Source organism: Oncorhynchus clarkii, chromosome 26 (assembly GCF_045791955.1).
Source record: "Oncorhynchus clarkii lewisi isolate Uvic-CL-2024 chromosome 26, UVic_Ocla_1.0, whole genome shotgun sequence".
In the NCBI taxonomy this organism is placed as follows: domain Eukaryota; kingdom Metazoa; phylum Chordata; class Actinopteri; order Salmoniformes; family Salmonidae; genus Oncorhynchus; species Oncorhynchus clarkii.
The window spans coordinates 48,477,329-48,501,815 of NC_092172.1; the positions used below are offsets into that span (position 1 = coordinate 48,477,329).

Sequence of the window (24,487 nt, forward strand, 5' to 3'; positions counted from 1 at the left end):
GTGAAATGACTGCCACATTACTGTCATTCCTCTGGTGAATTGACTGCCACAATACTGTCATTCCTCTGGTGAAATGACTGCCACATTACTGTCATTCCTCTGGTGAAATGACTGCCACATTACTGTCATTCCTCTGGTGAAATGACTGCCACATTACTGTCTTTCCTCTGGTGAAATGACTGCCACATTACTGTCATTCCTCTGGTGAAATGACTGCCACATTACTGTCATTCCCCTGGTGAAATGACTGCCACATTACTGTCATTCCTCTGGTGAAATGACTGCCACATTACTGTCATTCCTCTGGTGAAATGACTGCCACATTACTGTCATTCCTCTGGTGAAATGCCTGCCACATTACGATCATACCTCTGGTGAAATGACTGCCACATTACGATCATACCTCTGGTGAAATGACTGCCACATTACTGTCATTCCTCTGGTGAAATGACTGCCACATTACGATCATTCCTCTGGTGAAATGACTGCCACATTACGATCATTCCTCTGGTGAAATGACTGTCACATTACTGTCATTCCTCTGGTGAAATGACTGTCACATTACTGTCATTCCTCTGGTGAAATGACTGCCACATTACTGTCATTCCTCTGGTGAAATGACTGCCACATTACTGTCATTCCTCTGGTGAAATGACTGCCACATTACTGTCATTCCTCTGGTGAAATGACTGCCACATTACGATCATTCCTCTGGTGAAATGACTGCCACACTACTGTCATTCCTCTGGTGAAATGACTGCCACATTACTGTCATTCCTCTGGTGAAATGACTGCCACATTACTGTCATTCCTCTGGTGAAATGACTGCCACATTACTGTCATTCCTCTGGTGAAATGACTGCCACATTACGATCATTCCTCTGGTGAAATGACTGCCACACTACTGTCATTCCTCTGGTGAAATGACTGCCACATTACTGTCATTCCTCTGGTGAAATGACTGCCACATTACTGTCATTCCTCTGGTGAAATGACTGCCACATTACTGTCATTCCTCTGGTGAAATGACTGCCACACTACTGTCATTCCTCTGGTGAAATGACTGCCACATTACTGTCATTCCTCTGGTGAAATGACTGCCACACTACTGTCATTCCTCTGGTGAAATGACTGCCACATTACTGTCATTCCTCTGGTGAAATGACTGCCACATTACTGTCATTCCTCTGGTGAAATGACTGCCACACTACTGTCATTCCTCTGGTGAAATGACTGCCACACTACTGTCATTCCTCTGGTGAAATGACTGCCACATTACTGTCATTCCTCTGGTGAAATGACTGCCACACTACTGTCATTCCTCTGGTGAAATGACTGCCACACTACTGTCATTCCTCTGGTGAAATGACTGCCACATTACTGTCATTCCTCTGGTGAAATGACTGCCACATTACTGTCATTCCTCTGGTGAAATGACTGCCACATTACTCTCATTCCTCTGGTGAAATGACTGCCACATTACGATCATTCCTCTGGTGAAATGACTGCCACATTACGATCATTCCTCTGGTGAAATGACTGTCACATTACTGTCATTCCTCTGGTGAAATGACTGTCACATTACTGTCATTCCTCTGGTGAAATGACTGCCACATTACTGTCATTCCTCTGGTGAAATGACTGCCACATTACTGTCATTCCTCTGGTGAAATGACTGCCACATTACTGTCATTCCTCTGGTGAAATGACTGCCACATTACTGTCATTCCTCTGGTGAAATGACTGCCACATTACTGTCATTCCTCTGGTGAAATGACTGCCACATTACTGTCATTCCTCTGGTGAAATGACTGCCACATTACTGTCATTCCCCTGGTGAAATGACTGCCACATTACTGTCATTCCTCTGGTGAAATGACTGCCACATTACTGTCATTCCTCTGGTGAAATGACTGCCACACTACTGTCATTCCTCTGGTGAAATGACTGCCACATTACTGTCATTCCTCTGGTGAAATGACTGCCACATTACTGTCATTCCTCTGGTGAAATGACTGCCACATTACTGTCATTCCTCTGGTGAAATGACTGCCACATTACTGTCATTCCCCTGGTGAAATGACTGCCACATTACTGTCATTCCCCTGGTGAAATGACTGCCACATTACTGTCATTCCTCTGGTGAAATGACTGCCACATTACTGTAATTCCTCTGGTGAAATTACTGCCACATTACTGTCATTCCTCTGGTGAAATGCCTGCCACATTACGATCATACCTCTGGTGAAATGACTGCCACATTACGATCATACCTCTGGTGAAATGACTGCCACATTACTGTCATTCCTCTGGTGAAATGACTGCCACATTACGATCATTCCTCTGGTGAAATGACTGCCACATTACGATCATTCCTCTGGTGAAATGACTGTCACATTACTGTCATTCCTCTGGTGAAATGACTGTCACATTACTGTCATTCCTCTGGTGAAATGACTGTCACATTACTGTCATTCCTCTGGTGAAATGACTGCCACATTACTGTCATTCCTCTGGTGAAATGACTGCCACATTACTGTCATTCCTCTGGTGAAATGACTGCCACATTACTGTCATTCCTCTGGTGAAATGACTGCCACATTACGATCATTCCTCTGGTGAAATGACTGCCACACTACTGTCATTCCTCTGGTGAAATGACTGCCACATTACTGTCATTCCTCTGGTGAAATGACTGCCACATTACTGTCATTCCTCTGGTGAAATGACTGCCACATTACTGTCATTCCTCTGGTGAAATGACTGCCACATTACGGTCATTCCTCTGGTGAAATGACTGCCACACTACGATCATTCCTCTGGTGAAATGACTGCCACACTACTGTCATTCCTCTGGTGAAATGACTGCCACATTACTGTCATTCCTCTGGTGAAATGACTGCCACACTACTGTCATTCCTCTGGTGAAATGACTGCCACACTACTGTCATTCCTCTGGTGAAATGACTGCCACACTACTGTCATTCCTCTGGTGAAATGACTGCCACATTACTGTCATTCCTCTGGTGAAATGACTGCCACACTACTGTCATTCCTCTGGTGAAATGACTGCCACACTACTGTCATTCCTCTGGTGAAATGACTGCCACATTACTGTCATTCCTCTGGTGAAATGACTGCCACATTACTGTCATTCCTCTGGTGAAATGACTGCCACATTACGATCATTCCTCTGGTGAAATGACTGCCACATTACGATCATTCCTCTGGTGAAATGACTGCCACATTACGATCATTCCTCTGGTGAAATGACTGTCACATTACTGTCATTCCTCTGGTGAAATGACTGTCACATTACTGTCATTCCTCTGGTGAAATGACTGCCACATTACTGTCATTCCTCTGGTGAAATGACTGCCACATTACTGTCATTCCTCTGGTGAAATGACTGCCACATTACTGTCATTCCTCTGGTGAAATGACTACCACATTACTGTCATTCCTCTGGTGAAATGACTGCCACATTACTGTCATTCCTCTGGTGAAATGACTGCCACATTACTGACATTCCTCTGGTGAAATGACTGCCACATTACTGTCATTCCTCTGGTGAAATGACTGCCACATTACTGTCATTCCTCTGGTGAAATGACTGCCACATTACTGTCATTCCTCTGGTGAAATGACTGCCACATTACTGTCATTCCTCTGGTGAAATGACTGCCACATTACTGTCATTCCCCTGGTGAAATGACTGCCACATTACTGTCATTCCTCTGGTGAAATGACTGCCACATTACTGTCATTCCTCTGGTGAAATGACTGCCACACTACTGTCATTCCTCTGGTGAAATGACTGCCACATTACTGTCATTCCTCTGGTGAAATGACTGCCACATTACTGTCATTCCTCTGGTGAAATGACTGCCACATTACTGTCATTCCTCTGGTGAAATGACTGCCACACTACTGTCATTCCTCTGGTGAAATGACTGCCACATTACTGTCTTTCCTCTGGTGAAATGACTGCCACATTACTGTCATTCCTCTGGTGAAATGACTGCCACATGACTGTCATTCCTCTGGTGAAATGACTGCCACATTACTGTCATTCCTCTGGTGAAATGACTGCCACACTACTGTCATTCCTCTGGTGAAATGACTGCCACATTACTGTCTTTCCTCTGGTGAAATGACTGCCACATTACTGTCATTCCTCTGGTGAAATGACTGCCACATTACTCTCATTCCTCTGGTGAAATGACTGCCACAATACTGTCATTCCTCTGGTGAAATGACTGCCACACTACTGTCATTCCTCTGGTGAAATGACTGCCACATTAGTATGTGTAGTCTGATAAACTTACGCAGGATGACCATGAAGCTCTCATTGTCCAGAAGGACCCACAGTCCGAACCCCATGATGAGGGCGCCAAACAGCTGCAGAGGTGGGGGGGAAGAGAGGGGGAGAGAGAGAGAGGAGAGAGTGAGAAGGAGAGAGAGGAGCGAGAATTGTTTTTATTTTTTATTTTTTTTATTTCACCTTTATTTAACCAGGTAGGCAAGTTGAGAACAAGTTCTCATTTACAACTGCGACCTGGCCAAGATAAAGCAAAGCAGTTCGACAGATACAACAACACAGAGTTACACATGGAGTAAAACAAACATACAGTCAATAATACAGTATAAACAAGTCTATATACAATGTGAGCAAATGAGGTGAGAAGGGAGGTAAAGGCAAAAAAGGCCTTGGTGGCAAAGTAAATACAATATAGCAAGTAAAACACTGGAATGGTAGTTTTGCAATGGAAGAATGTGCAAAGTAGAAATAGAAATAATGGGGTGCAAAGGAGCAAAATACATAAATAAATTAAATACAGTTGGGAAAGAGGTAGTTGTTTGGGCTAAATTATAGGTGGCTGAGAGAGGAGCGAGAGAGAGAGAGGAAGGAGAGAGAGAGGAAGGAGAGAGAGAGGAGCGAGAATGAGAGAGAGAGAGAGAGAGGAAGGAGAGAGAGAAGAGCGAGAATGAGAGAGGAGCGAGAGAGAGAGAGAGAGTCAATACAAAAATGTTAAATAAGACAAGCTCAACTCCTTACTAAGTTCTGTAAATGAGTCTTTGGGTGCTGTTGGCCAGGAGTAATGTTCCATAGACAACCATCTACATCAGTCCTGTTCCATTCTAGTTTCTCTACATCAGTCCTGTTCCATTCTAGTTTCTCTACATCAGTCCTGTTCCATTCTAGTTTCTCTACATCAGTCCTGTTCCATTCTAGTTTCTCTACATCAGTCCTGTCAGTAGCGGTGTTTATCTACATGTTAGTAGTGAGATCACACCATACATTCACAGTGTAACTTAAAAGCCTTAAGCTCTGGATCACACTTAATTTACTCTGTTCAGAGATGGGAATGATGGATGGTAGAGAGAGAGGGAATGATGGATGGTAGAGAGAGAGAGGGAATGATGGATGGTAGAGAGAGAGGGAATGATGGATAGTAGAGAGAGAGGGAATGATGATGGTAGAGAGAGGGGGGGGGGGGATTGTGGGAGCCTTGGACTGAGCGGATGAGTATCTCCGTGGTAACCAGGCCACAATCACTTAATCTGCTCTCTAATGAAGAAACCAGGGGGAGAGAAAGAGAGGGGTGGAGGGGGAGGGGGTGAGAGGGAGAGATAGAGGGGGAGAAAGAGGGCATGAGAGAAAGAGCAAGAGAGAGCTAAAGAGGGAGAGCGAGAGAGGGGGCATGAGAGAGATAGAAAGCAAGAAAGAGAGCGAGAGAGTGAGCAAGAGGGCAAGAGAGAGAGCGAGAGCGAGAGGGCATGAGAGAGAGAGAGAGAGCGAGCTAAAGGGAGGGAGAGAGAGAAAGAGAGAGAGCGAGAGCAAGAGGGCATGAGAGAGAGAGAGAGAGAGAGAGCTAAAGGGAGAGAGAGAGGGAAAGAGAGAGCGAGAGTGAATGATGTCAGAGAATGAGAGAGTGAAACAAGAGGACAAAGGATGACAGAGTAGTTGGTGTGTGTTGATGAGTTCACATTCCCTCCCACCGACTCGACCTCAAACCGATCCAACAGGGCAATAGAGCCGTGGCGGTCATGTCATATCGATCAGACGGTTATTGTCATGGTTTTCATCCACTCAGAGGAGAGGCTGAGGTCCTGCACTGTATAGGCATGTTATCTGTGTCTGGGAAATGAGATACTTACGAAGAAGAGGACATTGAACAGGAACAGGAAGTACTTGATTGCCTTCATGCAGCCTTTCCCCATTGTGATCGCTCTGTGAACAACAGAATACAAAAAGATTCAGTCATACTTTATTTGAAGAGTACTTAAGCATTAATATGATAGGATCATGAAGATAAAAATCCCAGGTCAGGTCAGACATCCCTGTGGTCGACTGAAGAGTTTAACACAACATAGTACAGAGGGGACATGATCCACATAGTGTGTGTGTGTGTCTGGATTTGCTGGTGTGAGAGGCCTACAGTATAAGTGGTGACAGATGTCTGGAACCCCCTGACCTGCTGGCTAAGCTGCTGAGATGATAGGGACCTGGATCCCTATGAGACAGATGCCTGACCTGACCTGCTGGCTAAGCTGCTGAGATGATAGAGACCTGGATCCCTAGGAGACAGATGCCTGACCTGACCTCCTGGCTAAGCTGCTGAGATGATAGGTGCCTGGATCTCTAGGAGACAGATGCCTGGAACCCTCTGACCTGCTGGCTAAGCTGCTGAGATGATAGGGACCTGGATCCCTAGGAGACAGATGCCTGACCTGACCTGCTGGCTAAGCTGCTGGGATGATAGAGACCTGGATCTCTAGGAGACAGATGCCTGGAACCCCCTGACCTGCTGGCTAAGCTGCTGAGATGATAGAGACCTGGATCCCTAGGAGACAGATGCCTGACCTGACCTGCTGGCTAAGCTGCTGAGATGATAGGTGCCTGGATCTCTAGGAGACAGATGCCTGACCTGACCTACTGGCTAAGCTGCTGAGATGATAGAGACCTGGATCCCTAGGAGACAGATGCTTGACCTGACCTGCTGGATAAGCTGCTGAGATGATAGGGACCTAGATATATAAGAGACAGATGCCTGACCTGACCTGGTGGCTAAGCTGCTGAGATGATAGAGACCTGGATCCCTAGGAGACAGATGCCTGGAACCCCCTGACCTGCTGGCTAAGCTGCTGAGATGATAGGGACATGGATCTATAGGAGACAGATGCCTGACCTGACCTGCTGGCTAAGCTGCTGAGATGATGGGGACCTGGATCTCTAGGAGACAGATGCCTGACCTGACCTGCTGGCTAAGCTGCTGAGATGATAGAGACCTGGATCTATAGGATTACTGATAGACAACCATCCATTGGTGGGGAAAAAGTACCCAAATATCATACTTGAGATACCTTAATTTTCTACCTTAATAGAAAATGACTCAAGTAAAAGTGAAAGTCACCCAGTAAAATACTACTTGAGTAAAAGTCTAAAAAGTATTTGGTTTTAAGTATCAAAATATAAATCATTTCAAATTCCTTTACATTAAGCAAACCAGGCGGTATGATGTTGTAGTTTAAAAACAATGTACAGACAGTCAGGGGTTCCTGACTCCAACATCATTTACAAATAAAGCCGTTGTGTTTAGTGAGTCCACCAGATCAGAGGCAGTAGGGATGTTCTCTGTTTAGTGAGTCCTCCAGATCAGAGGCAGTAGGGATGTTCTCTGTTTAGTGAGTCCTCCAGATCAGAGGCAGTAGGGATGTTCTCTGTTTAGTGAGTCCTCCAGATCAGAGGCAGTAGGGATGTTCTCTGTTTAGTGAGTCCACCAGATCAGAGGCAGTAGGGATGTTCTCTGTTTAGTGAGTCCTCCAGATCAGAGGCAGTAGGGATGTTCTCTGTTTAGTGAGTCCTCCAGATCAGAGGCAGTAGGGATGTTCTCTGTTTAGTGAGTCCCCCAGATCAGAGGCAGTAGGGATGACCAGTAGGGATGACCAGGGATGTTCTCTGTTTAGTGAGTCCCCCAGATCAGAGGCAGTAGGGATGACCAGGGATGTTCTCTGTTTAGTGAGTCTCCCAGATCAGAGGCAGTAGGGATGACCAGGGATGTTCTCTGTTTAGTGAGTCCTCCAGATCAGAGGCTAGTAGGGATGACCAGGGATGTTCTCTGTTTAGTGAGTCCTCCAGATCAGAGGCAGTAGGGATGACCAGGGATGTTCTGTTGATAAGTGTGCTGTACAACCAGCATCAGACTGTACAACCAGCAACACAACCTGCATCAGACTGTACAACCAGCAACACAATCTCCATCAGACTGTACAACCAGCAACACAACCTGCATCAGACTGTACAACCAGCAACACAACCTGCATCAGACTGTACAACCAGCAACACAACCTGCATCACACTGTACAACCAGCAACACACAACCCCAACAACCTCCGTCAGACTGTACAACCAGCAACACAACCGCCGTCAGACTGTACAACCAGCAACACACCTCCAACAACCTCCATCAGACTGTACAACCAGCAACACACAACCCCAACAACCTCCATCAGACTGTACAACCAGCAACACAACCCCAACAACCTCCGTCAGACTGTACAACCAGCAACACAACCTCCGTCAGACTGTACAACAAGCAACACACAACCCCAACAACCTCCATCAGACTGTACAACCAGCAACACAACCTCCGTCAGACTGTACAACCAGCAAAACACATTCAACAACCTCCATCAGACTGTACAACCAGCAACACAACCTCCATCAGACTGTACAACCAGCAACACAACCTGCATCAGACTGTACAACCAGCAACACACAACCCCAACAATCTCCATCAGACTGTACAACCAGCAACACACAACCCCAACAATCTCCATCAGACTGTACAACCAGCAACACAACCTCCATCAGACTGTACAACCAGCAACACAACCTCCATCAGACTGTACAACCAGCAACACAACCTCCATCAGACTGTACAACCAGCAACACAACCTCCATCAGACTGTACAACCAGCAACACAACCTCCGTCAGACTGTACAACCAGCAACACAACCTCCGTCAGACTGTACAACCAGCAACACACAGCAAAGTGAACAGCGAGCACAACAATCAATCTACCACAGCCTGAAGCGGCTAACACTGGTCAAACATCGGTCTTAAAACGGTCCCACAGCCAAGAGGCCCGAACGTGAATATATATATTGAAACAAGGCTGTTCCATTATGTTGACTAGTCAACATAAGACCAGTTTACTGCCATGTGAACGATGTGTTCGAAGAGCCCCTTCAGCCACATGACAGGCCAGTCGTTACAGTGGTCTGTGAGTCAGACAGTTAAACCAGGCTAAACGGTCTCAACACACTGTTTAAAAACACAGGGACACACACAGTGGAAAACATGACAGGCCAGTCGTTACAGTGGTCTGTGAGTCAGACAGTTAAACCAGGCTAAACGGTCTCAACATACTGTTTAAAAACACAGGGACACACACAGTGGAAAACATGACAGGCCAGTCGTTACAGTGGTCTGTGAGTCAGACAGTTAAACCAGGCTAAACGGTCTCAACACACTGTTTAAAAACACAGGGACACACACAGTGGAAAACATGACAGGCCAGTCGTTACAGTGGTCTGTGAGTCAGACAGTTAAACCAGGCTAAACGGTCTCAACATACTGTTTAAAAACACAGGGACACACACAGTGGAAAACATGACAGGCCAGTCGTTACAGTGGTCTGTGAGTCAGACAGTTAAACCAGGCTAAACGGTCTCAACACACTGTTTAAAAACACAGGGACACACACAGTGGAAAACATGACAGGCCAGTCGTTACAGTGGTCTGTGAGTCAGACAGTTAAACCAGGCTAAACGGTCTCAACACACTGTTTAAAAACACAGGGACACACACAGTGGAAAACATGACAGGCCAGTCGTTACAGTGGTCTGTGAGTCAGACAGTTAAACCAGGCTAAACGGTCTCAACATACTGTTTAAAAACACAGGGACACACACAGTGGAAAACATGACAGGCCAGTCGTTACAGTGGTCTGTGAGTCAGACAGTTAAACCAGGCTAAAACGGTCTCAACACACTGTTTAAAAACACAGGGACACACACAGTGGAAAACATGACAGGCCAGTCGTTACAGTGGTCTGTGAGTCAGACAGTTAAACCAGGCTAAACGGTCTCAACACACTGTTTAAAAACACAGGGACACACACAGTGGAAAACATGACAGGCCAGTCGTTACAGTGGTCTGTGAGTCAGACAGTTAAACCAGGCTAAACGGTCTCAACATACTGTTTAAAAACACAGGGACACACACAGTGGAAAACATGACAGGCCAGTCGTTACAGTGGTCTGTGAGTCAGACAGTTAAACCAGGCTAAACGGTCTCAACATACTGTTTAAAAACACAGGGACACACACAGTGGAAAACATGACAGGGCTGTAATATAGAAGTGGACACCAACTTGCACACCAAGTATCCTAAATCCCACCCTATCCCCTATATAGCGCACTACTGTAGCGCACTACCAGGGCCCTATATAGTGCACTACTGTTGACCAGGGCCCTATATAGCGCACTACTGTTGACCAGGGCCCTATATAGCGCACTACTGTTGACCAGGGCCCTATATAGCGCACTACTGTTGACCAGGGCCCTATATAGCGCACTACTGTTGACCAGGGCCCTATATAGTGCACTACTGTTGACCAGGGCCCTATATAGCGCACTACTGTTGACCAGGGCCCTATATAGCGCACTACTGTTGACCAGGGCCCTATATAGCGCACTACTGTTGACCAGGGCCCTATATAGTGCACTACTGTTGACCAGGGCCCTATATAGTGCACTACATTTACACCAGGGCCCTATATAGTGCACTACATTTAGACCAGGGCCCTATATAGTGCACTACAGTTGACCAGGGCCCATAAGAGAAAGGGAGGCTATTTGTAAAACCTCCATGAAGAATGAGGGATTCTCCAGACACTGCAACTTCGCCAGCTACAGCGTTGCCTCGCCAGCTACAGCGTTGGCCTCGCCAGCTACAGCGTTGGCCTCGCCAGCTACAGCGTTGGCCTCGCCAGCTACAGCGTTGGCCTCGCCAGCTACACTCGCCAGCTACAGTGTTGACTCACCAGCTACAGTGTTGACTCAATGTTAAGTTAGGGGCATTTCCATGTAAAAGGACCCATGAGCACCAACATGTAAAGTTCATAGGAGCATATCAAAATTGGGTGACAAATGAAAGTGAACCCACTGGGCACAGGCATCAATTCAATGTCTATTCCACATGGGTTCAACTTATGCCGGAGAAATGATGTAAAAACAACGTTGATTCAACCAGTGTGACAGGATGAAATGTAAAGCGGCCTTTTCAAACAGCTCTTACATTAAAAAGGGCGTTATTATACAATTTTTCAAATTCAAATTTTCAGTGTTATTCCAACCTCTTAAAACACAGGAATATCTTGTTTTTGACTGCACTGGGCCTTTAAAAAAGGTATTAGAAATAAAGTGGGTTCAGAAAGTATTGGCACCCTTGATAAACATGAGCAAAAACCACTGCATAAAATAAATAAAAAATACTGAGCTATATTGTATTATTTTATACTAATAGTCAAACAGTTAAGGGTCAAATAGATTCACTTCCCTTGATTTCAATAGCTCACTTTGTGAGGATCAGGGCACAGACTTTTTCTAAAAATGTTTTCTGAGATTGGAGAACACATTGGGAGAGATGTTCGACCATTCCTCCAAACAGAATCTGTCCAGAACCTTGATCTCCTTCGTCTGAGTTTACGAACTTGTCCTTGTTCAATTCAAACCGCAGGTTTTCAAAATGTGTCTCAAGGTCTGGAGACTGAGACGGCCATTGCAAAAATGTTGATTGTGTGGATTCATTTCTATGTGGATTTAAAATGTGTTGCTTGGGGTTATCGTCTTGCTGGGAGATCCACTTGTGGCCAACTGTCATTCTCCTGGCAGAGAAAACCAGGTTTTTTGGCAAAAATGTCCTGGTACTGGGTACAGTTCATGATGCTGTTGACCTTAACAGCCTCAGGACCGATGGAAGAAATATATCCCCAAAACATCAAAGATCCACCACTATATTTTTTACAGTAGGTTCGGGGTTCATTCTCATTTCGACAACCAAACCCACCGCTTGGCCAAAGAGCTTTATTTCCATCTCATTGGACTAAAGCACCAGTTCCAAATCCCGAGCCAATACCGTTTAGTAAACTCCAGGCGTTTACATTTGTTGGATGACAAGAAAATAATGCTCTTATATTTAGTTTTAGCAGAAATATAATATATATATTTGATTGCAATGTTGAACAAACCGAACAACATATACACGAGGACTACTCTTTAACCATTTCCATATATATATATTTTTTAAAGCTTATACTTGAAAAGTCTGAGTCTAAGCATAATTTTGTTATCGTGGAACTACCCTTCATCAATCACAGGTCTATATAAAAGTTCAAGAGCCCCTGCGAAGACCAAAGACCTAAAACAGTGAGGGTCCGGGCTATTGTCCCCCGACCACAATATTGGACGCAAATTGTTACATTTTCCAAAAATTCTCTCTGTTAAAAACGCCACCGTTCACCGCCACCCAGCAGGTGAGCGTGAACTCACCGCGGCCTCCGCTGCTTGTGGTCATTCGTCTTTGCGGTGCGTCTCTTCTCTTAGCGGTGCGTCTCTTCTCTTAGCGGTGCGTCTCTTCTCTTAGCGGTGCGTCTCTTCTCTTAGCGGTGCGTCTCTTCTCTTTGCGGTGCGTCTCTTCTCTTTGCGGTGCGTCTCTTCTCTTTGCGGTGCGTCTCTTCTCTTAGCGGTGCGTCTCTTCTCTTAGCGGTGCGTCTCTTCTCTTAGCGGTGCGTCTCTTCTCTTAGCGGTGCGTCTCTTCTCTTAGCGGTGCGTCTCTTCTCTTAGCGGTGCGTCTCTTCTCTTAGCGGTGCGTCTCTTCTCTTAGCGGTGCGTCTCTTCTCTTAGCGGTGCGTCTCTTCTCTTAGCGGTGCGTCTCTTCTCTTAGCGGTGCGTCTCTTCTCTTAGCGGTGCGTCTCTTCTCTTAGCGGTGCGTCTCTTCTCTTAGCGGTGCGTCTCTTCTCTTAGCGGTGCGTCTCTTCTCTTAGCGGTGCGTCTCTTCTCTTAGCGGTGCGTCTCTTCTCTTAGCGGTGCGTCTCTTCTCTTAGCGGTGCGTCTCTTCTCTTAGCGGTGCGTCTCTTCTCTTAGCGGTGCGTCTCTTCTCTTAGCGGTGCGTCTCTTCTCTTAGCGGTGCGTCTCTTCTCTTAGCGGTGCGTCTCTTCTCTTAGCGGTGCGTCTCTTCTCTTAGCGGTGCGTCTCTTCTCTTAGCGGTGCGTCTCTTCTCTTAGCGGTGCGTCTCTTCTCTTAGCGGTGCGTCTCTTCTCTTAGCGGGCATATCTCATATCCAGAAAGGCACAGTGACTAAGGTCAAATGAAGTTTCCTAGGCTCTAACCACAAAGCTGCTGTTGATGACATTATGGCAGCGATTTATTTTTGATCTGTTAAGTTCTGTAACATTATATAGTAGAGAGGCTATATAACACAGTAGAGGGGCTATATAACACAGTAGAGGGGCTATATAACACAATAGAGGGGCTATATAACACAGTAGAGGGGCTATATAACACAGTAGAGGGGCTATATAACACAGTAGAGGGGCTATATAACACAGTAGAGGGGCTATATAACACAGTAGAGGGGCTATATAACACAATAGAGGGGCTATATAACACAGTAGAGGGGCTATATAACACAGTAGAGGGGCTATATAACACAGTAGAGGGGCTATATAACACAGTAGAGGGGCTATATAACACAGTAGAGGGGCTATATAACACAGTAGAGGGGCTATATAACACAGTAGAGGGGCTATATAACACAGTAGAGGGGCTATATAACACAGTAGAGGGGCTATATAACACAGTAGAGGGGCTATATAACACAGTAGAGGGGCTATATAACACAGTAGAGCGGCTATATAACACAGTAGAGCGGCTATATAACACAGTAGAGAGGCTATATAACACAGTAGAGGGGCTATATAACACAGTAGAGGGGCTATATAACACAGTAGAGGGGCTATATAACACAGTAGAGAGGCTATATAACACAGTAGAGAGGCTATATAACACAGTAGAGGCTATATAACACAGTAGAGGGGCTATATAACACAGTAGAGGGGCTATATAACACAGTAGAGGGGCTATATAACACAGTAGAGGGGCTATATAACACAGTAGAGAGGCTATACAACACAGTAGAGGGGCTATATAACACAGTAGAGGGGCTATATAACACAGTAGAGGGGCTATATAACACAGTAGAGGGGCTATATACAGTCTACTATATAATACTAACAAGTGAGTGATTCAGACCATTATATCCGGATGAGATCAGGGCTCCGTCTCCAAGACGAAGTGAAAGCAGAGAGAATAAAGGGTCATCTCTTTAAAAAAATGTTTTGTCTCCAACCTCATTGGTTAATAAAAACACACTAGACACTTTCAGCGAGTTCAGTAGCATACAGACTGTACACAGCGTATCAAATCGACCTTGTGTGTGTGTGTGTGTGTGTGTGTGTCAGACATCTGTCGTCATTCAAAGAGGCCGTAAACACATTGCTACACACATCTTACAGAAGACCCATCAGTAGTTTAACACACTACCGTAGCCGACCAATCACAGACCAGGGCCCGCATTCACAAAGGTTCTCGGAGTTAGGAGTGCTGATCTAGGATCAGTTTCTGTCTTTCAGATCAGAATGAACAGGACAATATGGACAGGGGGACCTAGTCTAGGATCAGTTTCTGTCTTTTAGATCAGAATGAACAGGACAATATGGACAGGGGGACCTAGTCTAGGATCAGTTTTTGTCTTTTAGATCAGAATGAACAGGACAATATGGACAGGGGGACCTAGTCTAGGATCAGTTTCTGTCTTTTAGATCAGAATGAACAGGACAATATGGACAGGGGGACCTAGTCCAGGATCAGTTTCTGTCTTTTAGATCAGAATGATACAGGACAATATGGACAGGGGGACCTAGTCCAGGATCAGTTTATGTCTTTTAGATCAGAATGAACAGGACAATATGGACAGGGGGACCTAGTCTAGGATCAGTTTCTGTCTTTTAGATCAGAATGAACAGGACAATATGGACACTGAAGAGAGGCACAGTCCCTCCTCCTCCTCTCTCCTAACCCCTCCTCCTCTCTCCTAACCCCTCCTCCTAACCCCTCCTCCCCTCTCCTAACCCCACCTCCTCCTCCCTCCTAACCCCTCCTCCTCTCTCCTAACCCCTCCTCCTCTCTCCTAACCCCTCCTCCCCTCTCCTAACCCCTCCTCCTCTCTCCTAACCTACAATAACCCCTCTTCATCTCTTTTCTTCCACCTCATCATGTTTTTTTTCCCTTCTCCAAACCGTAAAGTATCCCAGGAGCCTCCAGAGCAGAGGGCTTTAGGATCATATGACAGCCTTTCCAAGTGGCACCCTATTCCCTATGTAGTGCACTACTTTTGACCAGGGCCATAGGGCACTACAGTGTTTAGGGAATAGGGTGCCTTTTGGGACGCAGGCCTTTTCTTCTGCTTTCACTTCAGGGTGTCAACAAACAAGTCAGTTCAGTTTCTCTCTCGCTCTGAACTTGCTCTTTTTTCCCCTACTAGTTGTTCTGCTTCTCCTCCCCTGTTTCTATCTGTACCAGGCACTACTGAGAGAACACATTGGGTCGGCTGATACAAAACTCAGTAAAGTGAGATAAGAGTGTATGAGAGGGAGAGAGAGAGAGGGGGGGAGAGAGAGAGAGAAAGAGCGAGAGCGAGAGCGAGAACGAGACAGAGCGAGGATGAGAAAGAGAGTGAAAGCACTGGGTCAACGATCAGAGTTTGAAGTCAGAGTGAGAGCTTGCAGGTCACTTTGCTTCCACTTTCTGTCTACATGTGTTTGCATCAGAGGCGGTTGGTGCCGTTTATGACGAGGGAGGATTCAACTCTTTTTTATGAGCATTACAGCATATTGGATGACTGTCATTCGTACTTCGTACTCCATTCACCCAGTTCAATATAACATTGATAGGGTTTAGGTTACTACATGATACTCTAATTGTCCCTATACCCATCATGAGGTTGCTACAAGCAGGCCTAAACCCTATACCCATCATGAGGTTGCTACAACCAGGCCTAAACCCTATACCCATCATGAGGTTGCTACAACCAGGCCTAAACCCTACATCCATCACGAGGTTGCTAAAACCAGGCCTAAACCCTACACCCATCATGAGGTTGCTACAACCAGGCCTAAACCCTACACCCATCATGAGGTTGCTACAAGCAGGCCTAAACCCTATACCCATCATGAGGTTGCTACAAGCAGGCCTAAACCCTATACCCATCATGAGGTTGCTACAAGCAGGCCTAAACCCTACACCCATCATGAGGTTGCTACAAGCAGGCCTAAACCCTATACCCATCATGAGGTTGCTACAAGCAGGCCTAAACCCTATACCCATCATGAGGTTGCTACAAGCAGGCCTAAACCCTACACCCATCATGAGGTTGCTACAACCAGGCCTAAACCCTATACCCATCATGAGGTTGCTACAAGCAGGCCTAAACCCTATACCCATCATGAGGTTGCTACAAGCAGGCCTAAACCCTACACCCATCATGAGGTTGCTACAACCAGGCCTAAACCCTATACCCATCATGAGGTTGCTACAAGCAGGCCTAAACCCTATACCCGTCATGAGGTTGCTACAACCAGGCCTAAACCCTATACCCATCATGAGGTTGCTACAACCAGGCCTAAACCCTATACCCATCATGAGGTTGCTACAAGCAGGCCTAAACCCTACACCCATCATGAGGTTGCTACAACCAGGCCTAAACCCTATACCCATCATGAGGTTGCTACAAGCAGGCCTAAGCCCTACACCCATCATGAGGTTGCTACAACCAGGCCTAAACCCTATACCCATCATGAGGTTGCTACAAGCAGGCCTAAACCCTATACCCATCATGAGGTTGCTACAAGCAGGCCTAAACCCTACACCCATCATGAGGTTGCTACAACCAGGCCTAAACCCTATACCCATCATGAGGTTGCTACAACCAGGCCTAAACCCTATACCCATCATGAGGTTGCTACAAGCAGGCCTAAACCCTACACCCATCATGAGGTTGCTACAACCAGGCCTAAACCCTATACCCATCATGAGGTTGCTACAACAGGCCTAAATCGCAATAATCTAGTTTTGGGTTTTCCATGTTTCTGAGCGTTTAGGTGCTTGTTCTCATGTTGGCTTTTTGGTCTCGTCTCCTTGGCTCCTCTGTGCATCTTCCCATTTACACCAGAGATCTGGATATAAATGACGAGATGCTCATGTCTCAGCCCTAACAATGGGAATTGTTGTCCCAAAGGCAGAAAGGCAGGCGACAAGCTTAGGTCCAAAACAAGCCCATAGAAATGCATTGGGGTGACTGTGGACAGATTTTGGAGTAAAAACCTCTTGCTTCGCCTCTTCCTCTATGATTTACACACACCAAGCCCCTCCCCTCACACCAAGCCCCTCCCCTCACACCAAGCCCCTATTAGATTATTGTTGACTGTTTGAAATAGTGTATTTGACCTTTCATTGTACAACGCTTATTTAGAGAAAACATAGAAATAAAATACCTAGATATGTGGTGAATTACCCAGAAGTAAAAAATAAATCAAAACAAAAACATTGAGATATGATTTTTAGGCCATATCATATCACCCAGCCCTAATTCTACTCATTTGACCATGGAACAGAGAATAATTAACAGTTTTTACAGCTCATTCCCTACAATTCTACTAATTTTGTCACGGGCTGGAGGCAAAACGTTTTGCAGTTTTTAAATATGATAACTGATGATCAATGGACTCCACCCCGATGCTCGCGACACGTTTAGATCGATGCTCGCTACACGTTTAGACCGATGCTCGCTACACGTTTAGACCGATGCTCGCTACACGTTTAGACCGATGCTCGCTACACGTTTAGACCGATGCTCACGACACGTTTAGACCAATGCTCACTACACGTTTAGACTAATGCTCACTACACGTTTAGACTAATGCTCACTACACGTTTAGACTAATGCTCACTACACGTTTAGACCAATGCTCACTACACGTTTAGACCAATGCTCACTACACGTTTAGACCGATGCTCACTACACGTTTAGACCGATGCTCACTACACGTTTAGACCGATGCTCACTACACGTTTAGACCGATGCTCACTACACGTTTAGACCGATGCTCACTACACGTTTAGACCGATGCTCACTACACGTTTAGACCGATGCTCACTACACGTTTAGACCGATGCTCACTACACGTTTAGACCGATGCTCACTACACGTTTAGACCGATGCTCACTACACGTTTAGACCGATGCTCACTACACGTTTAGACCGATGCTCACTACACGTTTAGACCGATGCTCACTACACGTTTAGACCGATGCTCACTACACGTTTAGACCGATGCTCACTACACGTTTAGACCGATGCTCACTACACGTTTAGACTGATGCTCACTACACGTTTAGACTAATGCTCACTACACGTTTAGACTAATGCTCACTACACGTTTAGACTAATGCTCACTACACGTTTAGACTAATGCTCACTACACGTTTAGACTAATGCTCACTACACGTTTAGACTAATGCTCACTACACGTTTAGACTAATGCTCACTACACGTTTAGACTAATGCTCACTACACGTTTAGACTAATGCTCACTACACGTTTAGACTAATGCTCACTACACGTTTAGACTAATGCTCACTACACGTTTAGACTAATGCTCACTACACGTTTAGATAGATGGCCCCTAGAATAATCCCACCCCACCCCAAAAATTGGCTGACTGCTGATGCAAAACCAATCATCTAAAATGTCACGTTGTGTATTCTATTATTCTAAATGTCAACAGTAAGTTGAGACCCCGACTGAGTTCACCTCCGCGGGCCTACAGTTGCCCATCCCTGATTTAGACATAGTGTGTTTAAGGGAATAAGAATCTGCTTTTGTTTACAGTATGTGTGTGTGTGTCAAGACACGATACTTCCATTACTGCTGTGCCACTGGACTCCTCTTCAAAATGTTAGTCTTCCCCCCCCCCCCCCCCCCCCCCCCGGTAACATAGAAACTAAAACTAGGAGGAAGTAAGGACATTCTATGAGATACTGTATCTGGAGCGCCTACAGAGAGATAATGAAAGAATGTTCTTCTGTTTGTGTGTTAAAAAGGTGAAATGTACAAAGATAAGACAAAGATAAGATAACTTCTGACATTTGTTGTTCTGTCTGCAGGGTGACATTAGCGTTCATTCTGACACACACAATCCCGTGCACAACTTAGACACAGACTCCTTTCACACCCGTGAGCTGGTTAGAGCCGTGCAGGACAAGACAATTTAGTCTAGGGGTTTCTGGGAAATACATGCCCTCTCTGGAATGGCTCTATACAGTCGAAGTCGGACGTTTACATACACTCGGTCGGGAGTCACTCGGTCGGGAGTCACTCGGTCGGGAGTCACTCTGTCTGGAGTCACTCTGTCTGGAGTCACTCTGTCTGGAGTCACTCTGTCTGGAGTCACTCTGTCATGTACATGTTTGGCCTACTTGTTAGATGTGTGTATACAGTTGAAGACGGAAGTTTACATACACCTTTTAGCCAAATACATTTAAACTCTGTTTTTCACAATTCCTGACATTTAATCCTAGTAAAAAGAACCTGTTTTAGGTCAGTTAGGATCACCACTTTTATTTTAAGAATGTGAATTGTCAGAATAATAGTAGAGTGATTTATTTCAGCTTTTTATTTCTTTCATCACATTCCCAGTGGGTCAAATGTTTACATTCACTCAATTAGTATTTGGTAGCATTGCCTTTAAATTGTTTAACTTGGGTCAAACGTTTCAGGTAGCCTTCTACAAGCTTCCCACAATACGTTGGGTGAATTTTGGCCCATTCCTCCTGACAGAGCTGGTGTAACTGAGTCAGGTTTGTAGGTCTCCTTGTTCGCACACGCATTTTTCAGTTCTGCCCACATATTTTCTATGGGATTGAGGTCAGGGCGTTATATCTAGAGTTTGTTGTCCTTAAGATGTTTTGCCACAACTTTGGAAGTATGCTTGGGGTCATTGTCCATTTGGAAGACCCATTTGCAACCAAGCTTTAACTTCCTGACTGATGTCTTGAGATGTTGCTTCAATATATCCACTTATTTTTCCTGCCTCATGATGCCATTCATTTTGTGAAGTGCACCAGTCCCTCCTGCAGCAAAGCACCCCCACAACATCATGCTGCCAGCCCCGTGCTTCAGGGTTGGGATGGTGTTCTTCGGCTTGCAAGCATCCCCCTTTTTCCTCCAAACATAACGATGGTGATTATGGTCAAACAGTTCTATTTTTTGTTTCAGCAGAGGACATTTCTCCAAAAGGCGGTTTTGAAGCAGTGGCTTCTTCCTTGCTTAGCGACCTTTCAGGTTATGTCGATATAGGACTCGTTTTACTGTGGCTATAGATACTTTTGTACCGGTTTCCTCCAGCATCTTCACAAGGTCCTTTGCTGTTGTTCTGGGATTGATTTGCACTTTTCGCACCAAAGTACGTTCATCTCTAGGAGACAGAACGCGTCTCCTTCCTGAGCGGTATGACGGCTGCGTGGTCCCATGGTGTTTATACTTGCATACTGTTGTTTGTATAGATGAACGTGGTACCTTCAGGCATTTGGAAATTGCTCCCAAGGATGAACCAGACTTGTGGAGGTCTACAATTTTCTTTGAGGTTTTGGCTGATTTCTTTTGATTTTCCCATGATGTCAAGCAAAGAGGCACTGGGTTTGAAGGTAGATCTAGAAATACATCCACAGGTACACCTCCAATTGACTGAAATGGTGTCAATTAGCCTATCAGAAGCTTCTAAAGCCATTATGTAATTTTCTGGAATTTTCCAAGCCGTTTAAAAACAGTCAACTTAGTGTATGTAAACTTCTGAGCCACTGGAATTGTGATACAGTGAATTATAAGTGAAATTATCTGTCTGTAAACAATTGTTGGAGAAATGGACTTGTGTCATGCACAAAGTAGATGTCCTAACCGACTTGCCAAAACTATAGTTTGTTAACAAGAAATTTGTGGAGTGGTTGAAAAATGAGTTAAATGTGTAAGTGTATGAAATCTTCTGACTTCAACTGTATAAAATGTTGTGTTTATTAGTAGCAAATAAGTAGGCAAAACAAATATGTTTAAATTTGACAAATCAGTGCTGTAGGGTTGTCACTCTTCCAGTATCTTGATACCAGGAAGTAAGAAAGTAAGGAAACAAAAACATGCAGGGGAAACACTCCTAGTGTTGGAAGAAAGACACTCCTAGTGTTGGAAGAAAGACACTCCTAGTGTTGGAAGAAAGACACTCCTAGTGTTGGAAGAAAGACACTCCTAGTGTTGGAAGAAAGACACTCCTAGTGTTGGAAGAAAGACACTCCTAGTGTTGGAAGAAAGACACTCCTAGTGTTGGAAGAAAGACACTCCTAGTGTTGGAAGAAAGACACTCCTAGTGTTGGAAGAAAGACACTCCTAGTGTTGGAAGAAAGACACTCCTAGTGTTGGAAGAAAGGCACTCCTAGTGTTGGAAGAAAGACACTCCTAGTGTTGGAAGAAAGACACTCCTAGTGTTGGAAGAAAGACACTCCTAGTGTTGGAAGAAAGACACTCCTAGTGTTGGAAGAAAGACACTCCTAGTGTTGGAAGAAAGACACTCCTAGTGTTGGAAGAAAGACACTCCTAGTGTTGGAAGGAAAACACTCCTAGTGTTGGAAGAAAGACACTCCTAGTGTTGGAAGGAAAACACTCCTAGTGTTGGAAGGAAAACACTCCTAGTGTTGGAAGAAAGACACTCCTAGTGTTGGAAGAAAGACACTCCTAGTGTTGGAAGAAAGACACTCCTAGTGTTGGAAGAAAGACACTCCTAGTGTTGGAAGAAAGACACTCCTAGTGTTGGAAGACACTCCGGTCCGTGGCAGTAGGGTCACACTCCGGTCCGGTAGTAGGGTCACACTCCGGTCCGGTAGTAGGGTCACACTCCGGTCCGGTAGTAGGGTCACACTCCGGTCCGGTAGTAGGGTCACACTCCGGTCCGGTAGTAGGGTCACACTCCGGTCCGGTAGTAGGGTCACACTCCGGTCCGCGGCAGTACGGTCACACTGGGATTGTGACAACCCTTCTTCTCATGTGTCGAGTCAAAGAGGCTGAGTGTGGACATGTTTAACACCAGTCTCATTAGTCACTCCCATCCTACAGGCTGTCATCACACATCATCCTAATGGCTTGATAATGAAGCTAGAATACAGGCTTCCCCTGTTAGAGGACAAATCACACACACACCCCGTTTTAATGGAGCGGTCGTCCACTTGAACGAGCCTGTTCTCCAAGCAGGGCAAGGTTAAGTTTCATCAGCGTTCAGCTGGTCTAGCCAGTCTCTGGTTAAGACTACACACAAACTGTTCTCCAAACCCACACAACACGTCCCTTAACACCTGCCCTCCTTAACAAAACCCGTACACTCACTGGCCCCCCTCTTCTACATCTCTCTCACTCACACACACACACACACACACACACACACACCATAGCCAACATCCTCCAGCAACCATCCTCTAGACAGAGAGACAGACAGACAGGACCCCGCTTTGAGTTGGCCACCAAAACAAAGGCAGCTTTCAGCCACTCTGATCCCTGAACAAAAGGAGAAACTCAACACGGAGAGGAGAGGAGGAGAGAGGGACCAGCCGTACATTCAAACTGCGTTCCCCCAGATAACACCCTATTCCCTATGTACCGCGCTACTTTGGACCGGGGCGCATAGGGCTCTGTTCAAAAGTAGTGCACTACATAGGGAATATGGCGTCAGTTGGGACACAGGCCTCTTCACTACAACAGCAGACCGATATGAAAGATGTCCCTTTCTCACCAGAACAATGGTTAGTTATGACCAAGTGACCAGAGGCTGTTTTTAAAGGGGTTTAACTATCCCTGCCTGGTTGAGGTATCTGGCCTGGGAGGACCAGAGAAACAAGGGGGTTGAGGTATCTGGCCTGGGAGGACCAGAGAAACAAGGGGGTTGAGGTATCTGGCCTGGGAGGACCAGAGAAACAAGGGGGTTGAGGTATCTGGCCTGGGAGGACCAGAGAAACAAGGGGGTTGAGGTATCTGGCCTGGGAGGACCAGAGAAACAAGGGGGTTGAGGTATCTGGCCTGGGAGGACCAGAGAAACAAGGGGGTTGAGGTATCTGGCCTGGGAGGACCAGAGAAACAAGGGGGTTGAGGTATCTGGCCTGGGAGGACCAGAGAAACAAGGGGGTTGAGGTATCTGGCCTGGGAGGACCAGAGAAACAAGGGGGTTGAGGTATCTGGCCTGGGAGGACCAGAGAAACAAGGGGGTTGAGGTATCTGGCCTGGGAGGACCAGAGAAACAAGGGGGTTGAGGTAACTGGGTTGGGAGGACCAGAGAAACAAGGGGGTTGAGGTATCTGGGCTGGGATGGTCAGAGAAACAAGGGGGTTGAGGTATCTGGCCTGGGAGGACCAGAGAAACAAGGGGGTTGAGGTAACTGGGTTGGGAGGAGTAGAGAAACAAGGGGGTTGAGGTATCTGGGCTGGGATGGTCAGAGAAACAAGGGGGTTGAGGTAACTGAGCTGGGAGGACCAGAGAAACAAGGGGGTTGAGGTATCTGGCCTGGGAGGAGTAGAGAAACAAGGGGGTTGAGGTAACTGGGCTGGGAGGGTCAGAGAAACAAGGGGGTTGAGGTAACTGGGCTGGGAGGGTCAGAGAAACAAGTGGGTTGAGGTAACTGGGCTGGGAGGGTCAGAGAAACAAGGGGGTTGAGGTATCTGGCCTGGGAGGACCAGAGAAAGGAGGGGGGTCGAGGTAACTGGGCTGGGAGGACCAGAGAAAGGAGGGGGTCGAGGTAACTGATCTGGGAGGGTCAGAGAAACAAGGGGGTTGAGGTATCTGGCCTGGGAGGGTCAGAGAAACAAGGGGGTTGAGGTAACTGGGCTGGGAGGGTCAGAGAAACAAGGGGGTTGAGGTAACTGGGCTGGGAGGGTCAGAGAAACAAGGGGGTCGAGGTATCTGGCCTGGGAGGGTCAGAGAAACAAGGGGGTCGAGGTAACTGAGCTGGGAGGACCAGAGAAAGGAGGGGGTGTAGGGTGAGGATCAGAAAGGGGGTGAGAGGGGGGGTTAGAGGTGTCAACAGTGAGGGGTGCTGCCTGGACTTGTCAGCAGTGTGAGCCCCAACAGTCATGAGCATCCTGGCCATAGGGCTCTGGTCAAAAGTAGTGTAATATATAATGGCACCCTTGCCATAGGGCTCTGGTTAAAAGTAGTGTAATATTTAATGGCACCCTGGCCATAGGGCTCTGGTTAAAAGTAGTGTGATATAT

At 46.1% G+C, this 24,487-nt stretch overlaps 1 protein-coding gene across 1 annotated transcript in view; it reads right to left on the reverse strand.

The window, feature by feature from the left end:
- Positions 1 to 24,487, reverse strand: part of LOC139384450 (CD82 antigen-like) — an 89,217-nt gene that overhangs the window by 59,303 nt on the left and 5,427 nt on the right. The window contains exons 2-3 of the mRNA XM_071129216.1: positions 6,163 to 6,235; positions 4,329 to 4,401 (exon numbers count right to left, since the gene is read on the reverse strand). Coding sequence (XP_070985317.1) covers positions 4,329 to 4,401; positions 6,163 to 6,225 — 136 coding nt within the window. The 5' untranslated portion in view covers positions 6,226 to 6,235. The remainder of the gene's footprint in view (positions 1 to 4,328; positions 4,402 to 6,162; positions 6,236 to 24,487) is intronic.